This window comes from Phacochoerus africanus, chromosome 7 (genome assembly GCF_016906955.1).
Source record: "Phacochoerus africanus isolate WHEZ1 chromosome 7, ROS_Pafr_v1, whole genome shotgun sequence".
NCBI classification, from domain to species: Eukaryota; Metazoa; Chordata; class Mammalia; order Artiodactyla; family Suidae; genus Phacochoerus; species Phacochoerus africanus.
The window spans coordinates 93922671-93938071 of record NC_062550.1 but is presented as its reverse complement, the minus strand read 5'-3'; the positions used below and the strand labels follow the sequence as shown (position 1 = coordinate 93938071).

Below are 15401 nucleotides of genomic sequence, written 5' to 3'. Positions count from 1 at the left end.
AACCTAGAGTTTGTTCAAAGTGGGAAGCCAACCTCAGGGTAAAAGGAAACAACCTAGAGAAGGACTGCGAGAAAAAGAGATTAAGAGAGGTAGGGAGAGAGTGACTGAAAACCTAACATGTGACACTTCAGCACTGGCCATACAGAAAAAACATCACCTAAGAATTCATATCACCAACAGCCCTCAGTTAGAGTAGCAGTGGGAATTTACACTAGTGGGTAATATGAAGAATTTCAAGCACCGAACTTAATGCAAGGGACAGCCAGGTTAGTGGCACATCTTCAGCAGTATTTGTATGCTGATAAGACTAATCCGTGGCATAGGTAAAAACCAAAGTCATCGGAGGCAGAGAGGGTAAGCTGAGAATGTGAGAGAGAATGGATTCCAGAGTACGAGAAAGGACTGAGCTGTGATAGGAAAAGAGACCTGTCTTTCACGTACCAAAGTAAAAAAGAAAACAGAAGTGCAAGTATAGTTTTAGTGATAAAATGAAAGCCTGCATCTAATGGTTTTTTGTTTCCTCAGTAGTATAGAAGGTGACCAAGAAAAGGTGGGGAAAAGGTAGACACATGGAAGATTTGAGAATAGAGAGAGTACAATTATCACAATGGGTAGAAAAGGGACCCCAATGAGAAAATATAGCAGGATTATGAGGCACTGCTCACCCAATGAAGACTTTTTTGGTCTGAGTGGGGTCAACAATTATTACTAAATTCCTTTCCAGGCTCACATCTGATGAGTACTTGAGCTCATCAGATTACGAACACAGTTGAGAAGGTTTCCTTCAAGATATTTCCTTAAACTTGCTCTTAATAAAGTTCAAGTCTCACTCTCATAGTCGTATTAGATCTTATGGTGAATATACATGAAGACAGATAGCCAGAAAGAGACAAAAGAGAGAGATGAGTGGAGAGAGAGACCTATCCAGAAACACATACATATTGGACTCACCAACCAAGAAGCCGAGAAGACTAGGAAAAAGGGGACTGAGTAGGCAGCACGGCTGAGCCGGGAAAGGTACAACAGACTAAAACTGTCAGAGCAAAAATGCGAGCGTGTCGCTCTCTCAGGGGTAGTATTATGGGTGATTTTTATGTTCTTCTCCTGTCTTATCTCCTTTTTCTATAATGAGCATATGCTATTTGTTAAAAATGACAATAATAAAGCAACTTTCTTTTTTAGACTTATTTACTTTCTCTATTAATTTTTTTCTTTTTTCTTTTTTTCTTTTTAGGGCCAGCATACAGAGGTTCCCAAGCTAGAGGTCAAATTGGAGCTACAGCTGCTGGCCTACACCACAGCCACAGCAACACAGATCTGAGCTGTGCCTGTGACCTACACCACAGCTCACAGCAATGCCAGATCTTTAATCCACTGAGCGAAGCCAGGGATCGAACCAGTAACCTCATGGTTCCTAGTCAGATTCGTTTCTGCTGCACCGCAATGGGAACTCCTCCATTAATTTTTTTAATTCAGTGAAACTTATTACATTTATAGATGTACAACCATCATCACAACCTAAATCTCACTAATTTTTAATAACCTATCAAAGAAAAAAGTTCTTACAAAGTTATATACGAAGATAAATAATTTATAGATTTTATAGCTAATTTTTCATTAGCTTAGTAGTTCATAACAGTAGAAACACATGAATAGACACTATTTAACTGGTAATTCTTTACCAACAGATTTTTACATCTTCATTAAGTATAGATAACTTTAACATTAAAGACAAACTGGCAATATTTTTCAGCCTTAATATACACTTCCTCAGTCTCACAACTAGGCACTAGTATCCATCTACAAGTGAGATTCAAAAGTTGCATTCCAATTTGTAAGAAAGATTTTCAAAAATTTTTCTTACAGAAGTTTAAATTTCCAATTGTTACTCCAAATATTTGCTATTTTTCTTAGGTAATACTGAGTTTTGTTGCCATTTTATTACTTTCATACCTCTGAGGAGCTTTCATTATTGACATCCACTGTGTTTATAGGAGCTGCTGATGAATCTAAATCAGAACCTTGAGAGCCAACTCTCCCAGGAGTCTGAAACATAAGCACAAGAGGGAAAAAAAAATCAAAGTAAATATCAACAATATATTGATAAATTATTTAATAACATGTATTTTGTATATAGTGCTTTATCATCTTCACCTCACTTTCACAGAATATCTTATTTAATCAGAATAACATCTCTGAGAGGCAGGGAAAATGTTACCGCTAGAGAAAACAAACTCAAAAGCAGCTAAAGGACTTCTCAAGATTACACTGTTAACAAAAAATCAGAAAGAAGCAGAACTAAAGCGCTGAATTTCTAATTATTCTTACATAGCTCTCCACTACACCAACTAAACTATGATTTGAGCAGAGGTAAAAGATCAACACAGGCTATATTACCTAGTTACCCATCCATCAACTACCATTTTACACTGAGAAATTTCTAATACTAAAAATAAGTAGACTTCTCCAAATTGAATGATCCACATTTCTGTCACATTTTCTCAAAATACAACTCTCAAAAACCTTCTAAACTTACCCAGAGTATGTCTTTATTGTATTCATTTAACACAATGAAATTCTGAAATTTTAACTATTATATCAGCTACCCTCCTACAAAAAACAAAGCAAGATTCTTCCCTAAAATGATATACTTGAGACATGATTTTTTTTTTTTTTGTCTTTCGTCTTTTGAGGGCCACACCTATGGCATACGGAGATTCCCAGCATAGGGGTCTAATTGGAGCTGCAGCTGCCAGCCTACACCATAGCCACAGCAACGCCAGATCACATCTGTGATCTGGCAACGCCAGATCCTTAACCCACTGAGCGAAGCCAGGGATCGAACCCGCAACCTCATGGTTCCTAGTCAGATTCGATTCCACTGCGCCACAATGGGAACTCCAGAGACATGAATTTATAAATAAATAAAAGCCAGCTATCTGGATTTGATGATAGGCTTATGCGCGTAGGAAAAAAAAAGTTGTTAAATGGTAAAAAAAAAAAGTTAAAGAGCCTTTAATTGTACACTTAATATAGAGAATTGTATAAAACCAGAAATTCATTTTTGACTCATCCACATTTCACAATGGATTTTAAAACTAGTGCCTCTATCCCCAAAAGACTAGAAACAAAGCTGTTCCTCCCAAGAACTGCACTTTCCCCATTTCTGTATACCATGTTTTTCCAGAATCCAGGGGCTTTTCACCTGAGATTTACCTTGTCAGAGATGGAGCAATTCACACAAATATCTACATAATCCTATTATTATCACCAAATTTACCCTTCCTCAAAACTTGCCTAAAATAATTCTAGTAAGCAGACCTAAGTAAGCTCAAGAAGCATGGGGAATAAAAAAACGATTTGATGTGCATATTTTAAACATATTCCCCCTGATTGTTGCTAAATTGTCTAAGAACTTTCTTCTGTTCTTAGGCCACTGAAACCCCATTATGTCAATGAGAAGTGCAGTTACAGAAAGTAATGCACACACACATTGAAAGGTATTAAACTGGAAATGTGGAATGGGGTAGAGGATATCAAACACTAAAATATGCCATGGGAAAGAGAGAGGGTCCACAACCCTAGTCAAGACAGCACTTGCAGTTAGCCTAGAAACTAAACTGCTTCAACTCCAATCAAAGATCAATAGCAAAAGACACATGCACCCTTATGTTCAGAGCAGCACTACTCATGGTAGCCAAGACATGGAAACAACCTAAATATCCATCAACAGATGCATGGATAAAGAAGATGTGGTATGTGTACGTGTGTGTGTGTATATATACAAACATATACATACACATAATGGAATATCAGCCATTAAAAAGAATGAAATGATGCCATTTACAGCAACATGGATGGACCTAGAGATTATCATACTAAGCAAAGTCAGAAAGAGAAAGACAAATACCACATATCACCTTTTTTTTCGCTTTTTAGGGCCACACAGGCAGCATATGAAGTTTCCAGGCTAGGGGGTCAAACCAGAGGTATAGCTGCCAGCCTACACCACAGCCACAGCAAGATGGGACCCAAAATCCACTGAGCAAGGCCAGGGATTGAATCCACATCCTCATGGATATTAGCCAGATTTGTTTTCCACTGCATCACAATGGGAACTCCCTGATATCACTTATATGTGGAATCTAAAATATGGCACAAATAAAATATCTATGAAAAAGAAACAGACTCACAGACAAAGAGAAAAGACTTGTGGTTGCCAAGGGGGAGGTAGGTGGGAGAGGGAAGGATTAGAAGTTTGGGGATTAACAGATACAAACTACTATATATAGAATGGATAAACAAGGTCCTACTGATAGTGCAAGGAACTATATTCAATATCCTTTGATAAACCATAATGGAAAAAGAATATGAATAAGACTATATATAAATGAATCTCTTTCCTGTATAGCAGAAATTAACACAACATTGCAAATCAACTATACTTCAATAAAATTTTTTTAAAGATCAACAGCAGATTTAAAAATTTTTAAACATTAAAAAGGCAGAATCGGAGTTCCCGTTGTGGTGCAGCAGAAACGAATCCGACTAGGAACCATGAGGTTGCAGGTTCAATCCCTGGCCTTGCTCAGTGGGTTGGAGATCTGGCATTGCCGTGAGCTGTGGTGTAGGTCGCAACAGACATGGCTTGGATCCCTTGTTGCTGTGGCTGTGGTGTAGGCCAGCAGCTACAGCTCTGATTGGACCCCTAGCCTGGGAACCTCCATATGCCATGCGTGTGGCCCTGAAAAGACAGAAAAAAAAAAAAAAGGCAGAATCATGCTCAAACATGAGTATCTCAGTAGACAAAAAATAAAACAGAAATACACAGAGTATAGAGTTTGGGGACCTAAAGCAGGTAGAGGCAAGAAAGTTCTTATGGGATAACAGGAACCAAAACACCCTACACAGAGTAGGTAACAAGAAGCCAGGCCAGAGTTCTAGCTGTGGCTCAGCCTAGTCTCCATGAGGATGCTGGATTGATCCCTGGCCTTGCTCAGTGAGTTAAGGATCTGGCATTGCTGCAAGCTGCAGCATAGGTCACAGATGCTGTGTGTCCATTTTTGCAGTTTGATCAAAACTTTTCCAGGCAGGGATAAATGGGCATTCCACGCAAAGCATTATTTACAAAAGTGAAAAATTATGGGAGAGGGTTCAAGATAGTGGCATAAAAAGATCCTGAACTCACTTCCTCCCACAGATACAACAAATGGGACAGTTTCCCAGAAAGGGACCTGAAAACTGAATGAAGAAAATTTAACAAAGAGTGAAATATAAAAACAGCATTGAAATCAGTAGGAGAGGCAAAGATACAAAAACCACACCCCAGCTGCAGAATCCACAATGGGGAAAGACTACAAAGGTGCCAGATCTTTTTCTTGAGGAGTGAAAGATTTGAGCCCCACATCAGGCACCCCAGCCCCTAGATCTCACACAAGAGAGATGAAGCCCCAAAACCTGGTTTTGAAAACTAATGGGGAATACGCCAAGGAAAACTATAGAACTATAAGGAATGTAAAACCTGCTCTTAAAGGACTGACACACAGACTGACTGGGCCCAATGCCAGTGCAAAAACACCAAAATGAAAAGTACATGTCCCATAGCTGAAGGAGACCCACCTACTCTCTTAAAGCAGGTGCTAGAAAGACTAGAACCAATTGGGATGCTCCCTAGGGCCTGAGTCACTGGGAGGAGCCATTTATGTGATGTCACGCTACCTTTCTAATACTGGTACTGGTGAACACTATCTCGGAATTCTCCATCCAACCTATTAGCACCAGTTAGCACACCCCACTGTGACAGCACTGTCCAACTCTGGACCTCTGCTGGGCCTCATAGCTAGCCAAGCAACAGCACCCCCACCAGTACTCCACAGCAGCTGTGGACCCACCACTGCATGCAGCCCACACAGGAGACACCTCATGAACACCTAGCTCTAGTGGTCAGGCAGGATTGTGCTTCTGAGCCTCACAGGACATCTCCTAAATAAGGTCACTACTTCATGACTGGGAGAGATTGCTGATATATCTAATACATAGAAACAAACAAAAAAGAATTGAGCAAAATGAGGAGAGAGAGAAAGATATTCCAATAGAAAGAGTAAAACAAAACACCCCCAAAAAAAACAAACTAAACAAAATGGAGATAGGCACTCTACCTGATAAAAATTTCAAAGTAATGATCATAAAGATGCAACCAAAAAGTGAACAGAGCGAGAACTTCAACAAAGAGATAGAAAATATATGAAGGTACCAAACAGAAGCTATAACTGAGCTGAAAATATGCCAGAGGGGTTCAACAGAAAACTAGATGAGGCAGAACATATCAGCCAGTGGGAAGATAAAACAATGGAACTCAGAACAGGAAAATGAAAAAAATATTTAAAAAGTGAAGACACCTTAACGGACTTCTAGGGCAGCATCAAGCAGAATAGCACTTGCAATATAGAAATGCCAGAAAGAGAAGAGAGAAAGGGACATAAAACCTATCTGGAGAAATAGCTGCTAAAAACATCCTTAATTGAGGGAAGGAAACAGACATCCAGTAATAGGAAGCACAAAGAGTTCCAAGTAAGAAGAACCTATAATTAAAATGGCAAAAGTAAAGGAGAAAGAGAGAATCCTAAAAGCAACAAGAGAAAAACAAATTGTTATATACAAGGGAAACCCTCTAAGACTACAGCAGATTTTTCAGCAGAACCTTCATAGACTAGAAGAGAGTGGCATTCTCATATTCAAAGTGCTGAAAGAAAAAAAACTTCCAAGAATCATCTATCCAGCAAAGCTATCATTCAGAAATGAAGGAGAGATCAAGAGTTTCCCTGATGAGCAAAATCTAAACCAGCCCATAAGAAATATTAGAGATTTATTTAAGCTGAAAAGAAATGGCACTAAATGATAAAAAGAAAACATATGAAAATTTTAAAAAAATTACTGCTAAATCTAAATATATAATAAAGGTAGACAATCAATCGCTTATAAAGCAAGCATGAAGGTTAAAGATAAAAGCACTAAAAATAACTAAAATGACAATAATTAGTTACAGGATGCATAGAATAGAAAGTAGTAAAACGTGTCATCAAAAGAATAAAACATGAGGAGGGAGTAAAAAGATAAAACCTTTGGAATGAGTTCTAATTTAAGTTGCCATCAACTTAAAACAGGCTACTACTTACACAGAACGCCATAGGTGAACCTCACAGTAACCACAAGGAAAAAAATCTTATAAATATACAAAAGAAAATGAAAAGGGAATCTAAACAACACCTTAAGAAATAATAACACAAAAGAAAAAAGAGAAAAGGAAAAGATGAAGAGGAACCACAAAAAAAACAGCCAGAAAACAATTAACAAAATGGCAATAACTACATAACTTTCAATAATTACATTAAATGTAAACAGACTAAATTTAACAGTCTTACCTCAAGAAACAAGAAATCCCCAATAAACAATCTAACCTGACACCAGAAAGAACTAAAAAAAAAGAAAAAACAAAGCCCAAAATTGGTAGAAGGAAATAATAAGGATCATAGCAGAAATAAAGACTTAAAAAAAAAAAAAGAAAGAAAGAAAAAAGAAAAGATCAATGAAAGAGCTGGTTCTTTGAAAAGATAAACAAAACTGGCAAACCTTTAGCTAGACTCACCAAGAGAGAAAAAAAAAAAAAAAAAAAAAAAAGAGGATTCAAATAAAATCAGAGATGAAAGAGATGTTACAACTGACACCACAGAAATACCAAGGATCATAAGAGACTAGCATGATAACTATATGCCAACAAATTGGATAATCTAAAAGAAATTGATGAATTTCTAGAAACACACAATCTTCCAAGACTGAATCATGAAGAAATAGAAATTCTGAGTAGACCAATTACTAGGTAAGAAGATGAAAATAATAATCAAAAATCTCCCAACAAAATGAAGCCTAGCAACAGATAGCTTCACTGGCAAATTCTACAAAACATTCAAAGATTTAATACCTACCCCTTCTCAAATTCTTCCAAAAAACTGAAAATCCAGGAAGCCTTCCAAGCACATTCTATGAAGCCAGCATTAACCTGATGTCAGAACCAGATAAGGAGACCACAAAAAAAGAAAATTACAGGCCAATCAATATCCTTGAACATAGATGCAAAAAATCCTCAACAAAATATTAGCAAACTGAATCCAACAATACATTAAAAGGAGTATACACACATCAAGTGGTATTTATTCCATGGTTGCAAAGATGGTTCAACATCCACAAATCAATCAATATGATACATCACATTAACAAAATGAAGGATTAAAAACTATGTGGTCATCTCAAGAGATGCAGAAAAAGCATGTGACAAAAATTCAACAACAGTTTATGATAAAAACTCAACAAAGTGTGTATAGAGGAAGCACACTTCAAAATAATAAAGGCAATATATGACAAACCCACAGCTAATATCACACTAAACAATGAAAAGCTAAAAGCTTTTCCTCTAAGATCAGGAAACAAGACAAGGATGACTACTAGTGTCAGTTTTATTCAACATAGCATTGGCTGCCCTAGCCAAAGCAATTAGGCAAAAAAAAAAAAAAAAAGGGGGGGGGTGGAGTGGGGATAAAAGGCAACCAAATCAGAATGGAAAAGTAAAACCATCACTATCTGCAGATAACATGATACTATACATAGAAAATGCTGAAGACTACACATACACATACACACACACAGCACTAATAAATATAATAAATGAATTCAATGAAGTCACAGGGTACAAAATGAACATACAGAAATCTGTGACATTTCTACACCAATAATTAGCCATCAAAAGGAAAAATTAAGAAAACAATCTCATGTATGACTGCATCAAAAAGAATAAAATACCTATGAATAAAATCATAAGATATTGATGAACAGTGAAAATCGTAAGATACTGATGAACAAAATTGTACATGAAAATTTACAGTGAAAATCATACGATACTGATGAACAGTGAAAATGTTCACTGTACAGTGAAAATCATAAGATACTGATGAATAAAATTGAAGACAAAAATGGAACTGAATATATAGTCTGTGTTAACAGATTAGAAAAATTAATATTGTTAAAATGTCCATAATACCCACAGCAACCTACAGATTCAGTGCAATCCCTATCAAAATTCCAATGGCATATTTCACAGAACTAGAACAAATAATTCTAAAATGTCTATGGAACCACAAAAGACCCCAAATAGTCAAAATAATCTGAAGAAGAAGAAAAAAAAAGCTAGAAGTATCATGCTCTCTAATTTCAAACTATACTACAAGGCTAAGTAATCACAACAGTATGGTACGGGCATAAAAACAGACACACAGATCAGTGAAACAGGACTGAGAGCCTAGAAATGTAAACCTACATCTATATGGACAATTAATTTATGACAAAGGGGCAAAGAACAGATTATAAAGAAAAGATAGTCTCTTCAATAATAATGCTGGGGGGAAAGAACAGCCACAGGCAAAAGAATGAAACAATTAACTCAAAATGGGTTAAAAACTTGAATATAAGGAGTTCCCTAATGGCATTGTGACTGCTATCACTCTGGGTACAGCTATGGCCCAGGTTCAATCCCTGCCTGAGAACTTCTCCATACTGTGGGCAGGGCCCCCAGCCCCAAAAAAGGCTTAACTTAAAACGTGAAACCATGAAATTTCTAGAAGAAAATTTCACTAACATCAGTCTTAGCAATGTTTTTATGGATGGATCTGCCTCCCAAAGTAAGAGAAAGAAAAGCAAAATTAAACAAATGAGACTATATCAAACTAAAAAGATTTGGTACAGCAAAGGAAATCATCATCAAAACAAAATAGCAACCTACTGAATGGGAGAAGGTATTTGCAAAGCATTATCTCCAAGAAGTGAGTAATAATCAAAATATACAAAACATACAACCCAATAACAACAAAAAAACAAATTAAAGAATGAACAGAAGATTTGAACAGACATTTTCCAAAGACAAGACACAGATGGCCAACAGGCACATGAAAGAATGTTTAATATCATTAATTATCAGAGAAAATGGAAATCAAAACCACAATGAGGTATCACCTCACATTTGTCAGAAAGACAAGAAATGACAAATGTTTGAAAGGGTGTAAAGAAAAAGGAATCCAAAAACTGGTGGTGGAACTATAATTTGGTATAGCCGCTATGAAAAATGGAGTGGAGAAATTAAGACAGAACTACCAGCCATATGACCCAGCTATTCCACTTCTGGGTATTTATCTGAAAAACACAAAAACTCTAATTCAAAAAGATATATGCTGGAGTTCCCATCATGGCTCAGGGGTTAAAGAGCCCAACTAGTATCCATGAGGATGCAGGTTTGATCCCAGGCCTCACTTAGTGGGTTAAGGATCCAGGACTGCCATTAGCTGTGGCATAGGCCAGCAGCTCCAGCTCCGATTTGGCCCCCAGCCTGGGAACCTCCATACACCGTGGGTGCAGCCCTAAAAAAGACAAAAGACTGGAGTTTCTGTTGTGGCTCAGCGGTTTAACAAACCCAACTAGCACCCATGAGGACTCAGGTTCAATCCCTGGCCTCGCTCAGTGGCTTAAGGATCTGGCATTGCCGTGAGCTGTGGTGTAGACCACAGACGTGGCTCAGATCTGCTGTTACTGTGGCTCTGGCGTAGGCTGGTGGCTACAGCTCCAATTAGATCCCTAGACCTGGAACCTCCATATGCCATAGATGTGGCCCTAAAATGACAAAAAAAAAAAGACAAAAAAAAGGATATATGTTCCCCTATATTCATTATATTCATTACAGCATTGTTTACAACAGCCAACATAGGAAAACAACTGAAGTGTCCATCAATGGATGAATAGATAAAGAAGACGTGGGGTGCATGTGCATGCACACACACGCGCACACACACACACACACACACACACACACACACAATGGAATACTATTAAGCCATAAAAAATGAAATTCTGCCATTTGTGACAACATGGATGGACTCTGAAGGTATTATGCTAAGTGAACTAAGACAGAGAAGTACAAATACTCTTTTTGATTTTGCTCATATGTAGAATCTAGAAAAACGAAACAAATGAACATATAAAATAAAAACAAATTCAGAGATTCAGAGAACAGATTAGTGGTTACCAAAGGGAAAGGGGGGGGGTGGAGGGTGAGCGAAATGGTGAAGGGGGTCAACTGTATGGTGATGGGCAACAATTAGACTTATGATGGTGATGACTTTCTTGTACACAGATGTAGAATTCTAATGCTATACACCTGAAGCCTATGTAATAAAAATTTTTTATGGCCACATCCATGGCATATGGAAGTTCCCGAGCCAGGGACTGAATCCAAGCTGTAGCTGTAACCTACACCACAGCTATAGCAATGCCAGATCCTTTAACCTGCTGCGCTGGGCCAAGGATAAAACCCGTGCCTCCACAGCAACCCAAGTTGCCACAGTCTGATTCTTAACCAACTGCACCACTGCAGAAACTCCTAATAAAAAAAATTTAAGTGAAAAATTATAAGCAACTATATTCAAAACAAAGAATAGCTTAATGAAATTGTGACATACCCACTCAACAAACTTGACAATTAAAAATGAGAAGGGTGAAGGTTATGTAGAAAAATAATGTTTCTGATAAAATGTTGAATTTGTAAGAGAGGCAAAGTACAAAGTTTAGATATACTGTGACTTCAATTATTTAAAGCCATAAACACAGGGATTCAAAGGTAACAGAAGACTGATGTGTTTTATGTCAGTGCTATTTTTGTTGCTATTACTATTTTTCCCCTATGTTACTGAAAGGATAAAATTTGCATTGATGATTTAGTTAACCACTTACCCAACTCCTCTCAAAAAATTTTGTTAGTGTGGTGCTATTTTTCTTAATATTCAGATTTTTTAAAATTAAAAAATACTTGGGGAGTTCCTGTACGGCTCAACAGGTTAAGGATCCGACATTGTCACTGCTGTGGCTCTGGTTACAGCTGTGGCACAGGTTCAGTCCCTGGCCCAGGATCTTGCGCATGCCATGGATGAAGCCAAAAAAAAAAAAAACATTTGGCCTCACAAAAAGATCCAGATGATTACCGTTACCAAACATCTACCCTTAGTGCTTAGTGGCATCAGCCAAAAAGATCAAAATTTGAAAAGATGGGGAAAAAAGTTTATAGGGTATTCAAAGTATTTATTTCAACCAATTAAGAACAGGTATCTGCAATGTATTTGGCTACCCTAGGTTGGTGATAATTAAAAACACATTCCTACTACCAAAAATCATAAGATCAACATAAAGCAGCATTAATCTCTGCAAAAACGACTTTCAAAAAATCATATACAAGTTTTTGAAGAGAAGAGCACTTCACTGGGGTAAAAAAGCTATTGTTTACTGCATGCAATATCTTGAAAGGTAGTATCACTCTCGTAGAAGTTTTAACAACACTAAGTTTCTTTGAAAAGCATATTTGATTTCTTTCAGACTAGCTATTTATTGAATACAATTTAATAATCTCCTTGTGAGAATCACAACTGCACTCCTGTAATCCAAAGCAACCAATAGCTATATATTCCGATTAAGACTGAAAATCTAAATCTAAGCAAAGAAAAACAGAATCAAAACAAACATCTAGTTGTATATAGGGAACAACTATTTTATAGATGAATAACAAAAAGTTTTATATTATCTGGTGATATACGAGTCAGAGCTTCCCAACTGTCAACATACTCTCCCCACTTCTCAACAGATCAAGCAGGAGATGAAGCAGAAAGACAGCAAGAATTTCATTGATAAAACTCAGTTTTCCAACCTAATTGCTACTAAAAATAAAGAACTTCATCGCTAAATATTTCATATCTTCAGAGCACTAAAACTGACTAGAAGGATAACCTGTCTGCACATAGAAGAGATAAATGCTTAATAAGCAAATGCACAACCCATACCACTCTAGCTAAAACCAGACTGGAAACAAAGCAAGCCTGCAAAAGCTAAATTAATAGTAGATTAATTGACAGAAAACAGTGAGTTGACTAGAAATAAATTATTGCTTTTATAAAAATCTTTGAAAATGGAGTTCCCATCGTGGCGCAGTGGTTAACGAATCCGACTAGGAACCATGAGGTTGCGGGTTCGGTCCCTGCCCTTGCTCAGTGGGTTAAGGATCCGGCGGTGCCGTGAGCTGTGGTGTAGGTTGCAGACGCGGCTCAGATCCTGCGTTGCTGTGGCTCTGGCGTAGGCTGGCGGCTACAGCTCCGATTGGACCCCTAGCCTGGGAACCTCCATATGCCGCGGGAGCGGCCCAAGAAATAGTAAAAAGACCAAAAAAAAAAAAATCTTTGAAAAAATTGCTGTTGGATACTAAACACACCTTATATTAAGCAAAATTATTTCTAAAACTGGGAAGGATACAGGCATTAGAAAGTAAATACAACCTCAAAGCATACAACCTCAAAGCCTTGGAGACATAAGACTTCTGCAAGAATTTCTTTTAAAATGTAACCTTCAGCACTGATTTTGTCACTCTATATCACCCCCTGCCCATCATAAAAAGCAATAAGGAAAATTTTCACAGATTCAGAAAGTTTGAAAAGCCATCTACCATAGTCAGACCTTAAGAAGGGTACTTTAAATACATACCTGATACTTATACTTCAAATGGATAATCAAAGATTTCTTAGGACCCTAACTACCTCTTTCCTATTACTAAAAGCTAAGAACTTAGTACATACAGATGAACTGAGAAGGTATATTTGCAAGACAATTTTTTTATTTTGGAGAAAGCATTCTAGGGCTTCCCAAGGAGTTTACTGTACACTATTAGGTGATCTAATTCACTCCCTTAATTTTAATTATCCCCTAGTGCAGGCAAAAACAAAATTCTAAATCTAATCCAGATTGCTGCTGAACTTCAAATTCACATTTTTCTGTCCTGCTATCTCTACCAGAGTACCATGAAAGCACACCAAAGTCATTCGATTCAAAACCAAATTCACATTTTCTCACAAACCTTGAATCCATCTTCATTCTTTACCTGAAATTACACACCCATCTTGCCTAAATCCTAAGCAATCCTAACACTTCTCTTCCTTAACCTTCACAACCAATCACCAAAGTTAATTCAATCACCCACACAAATTTTGAATCCATCCTTCCTCCATCTCTTTTGCCATTAACTCCATTCAAGGTGTCATCATCTCTCACCTGAACTATAAAAGAGAGATTTAATTTAGCTCTGTGTCTCTTGACTACATTTCCAGCCACTTTCTGATTTCCCAAAGCACCTCAAATGAATCATATCCAAAATCAACCTTTTACCATCCCACGAAAAAGTTTCCTTTTCTTCCTGTATTCTCTAACTTATTAATAACAATTCTTATTGATTTAAAAATCTCAGCTAAAACCTAACTCAACTCAAATTGACATTTGTACACCAATGTTCACAGCAGCATTATTCACAATAGCTAAAAAGGGAGTTCCCGTCGTATGCAGTGGTTGATGAATCCGACTAGGAACTATGAGGTTGCGGGTTCGGTCCCCGCCCTTGCTCAGTGGGTTAACAATCCGGAGTTGCCATGACCTGTGGTGTAGGTTGCAGACGCAGCTCAGATCCCGAGTTGCTGTGGCTCTGGCGTAGGCTGGCGGCTACAGCTCCGAATAGACCCCTAGCCTGGGAACCTCCATATGCCTCGGGAGCAGCCCTAGAAAATGCAAAAAGACCAAAAAAAAAAAAAAGCTAAAAGATGGAAACAACCCAAATGTCCACTGGGGGATGTAATTGATAAATAAAATATGGTATATACATACAAGAGAATATTATTCAACCTTAGCCTTTCAAAAGAAGGAAATTTTAATATATGCTACAACATGGATGAACCTAGGAAGCATTATGCTAAGTGAAATAAGCCAGACACAAAAGGACCAATATGTATGACTCCACTAATATGAGTACCTAGAATAATCAAATTCGGAGAGATAGAAATTAAAATAATGGTTACAAGAGGTTAGGTGTAGGGGGAGTAAAGAGTTGTTGTTTAATGGTACAGAGTTCCAGTTTTGGAATAATAAAAACATTTCAGAAGATAGTTACGACATGAAAGTACTTAATACCACTAAATTGTATACTTTAAAAGGACAAAAATGCTTGGAGTTCTCGTTGTGGCTGAGTGGGTTAAGAACCCAAAGAGTAACCAAGAGGATGCGGGTTTGATCCCAGACCTTACTCAGAGGGTTAAGCATCCTGCCCCGCTGCAGCAAATCCCATCGTGCAAGCACTTTTCAGGTCTCTGCTTCTATCTTATTTGCTACGGTGCTGTCAGCCAAGGCAAGTCTCACAGCCAGCCCAGGGCCCTTGTGGAAGAGGATTACACATGAGAATCACAAGGACATTAAAACGTAGGTGTGATTCATTGACAGGCATTACT

The 15401-nt window shown here is 37.6% G+C and overlaps 1 protein-coding gene across 2 annotated transcripts in view; it reads right to left on the bottom strand.

Moving 5' to 3' along the window:
* EEA1 (early endosome antigen 1) overlaps nucleotides 1–15401 on the bottom strand; it is a 125703-nt gene that overhangs the window by 87260 nt on the left and 23042 nt on the right. For both annotated transcript variants that reach the window (XM_047788299.1, XM_047788300.1), the window contains exon 2: nucleotides 1954–2046. In XM_047788299.1, the coding sequence (XP_047644255.1) occupies nucleotides 1954–2046 (93 nt within the window). The remainder of the gene's footprint in view (nucleotides 1–1953; nucleotides 2047–15401) is intronic.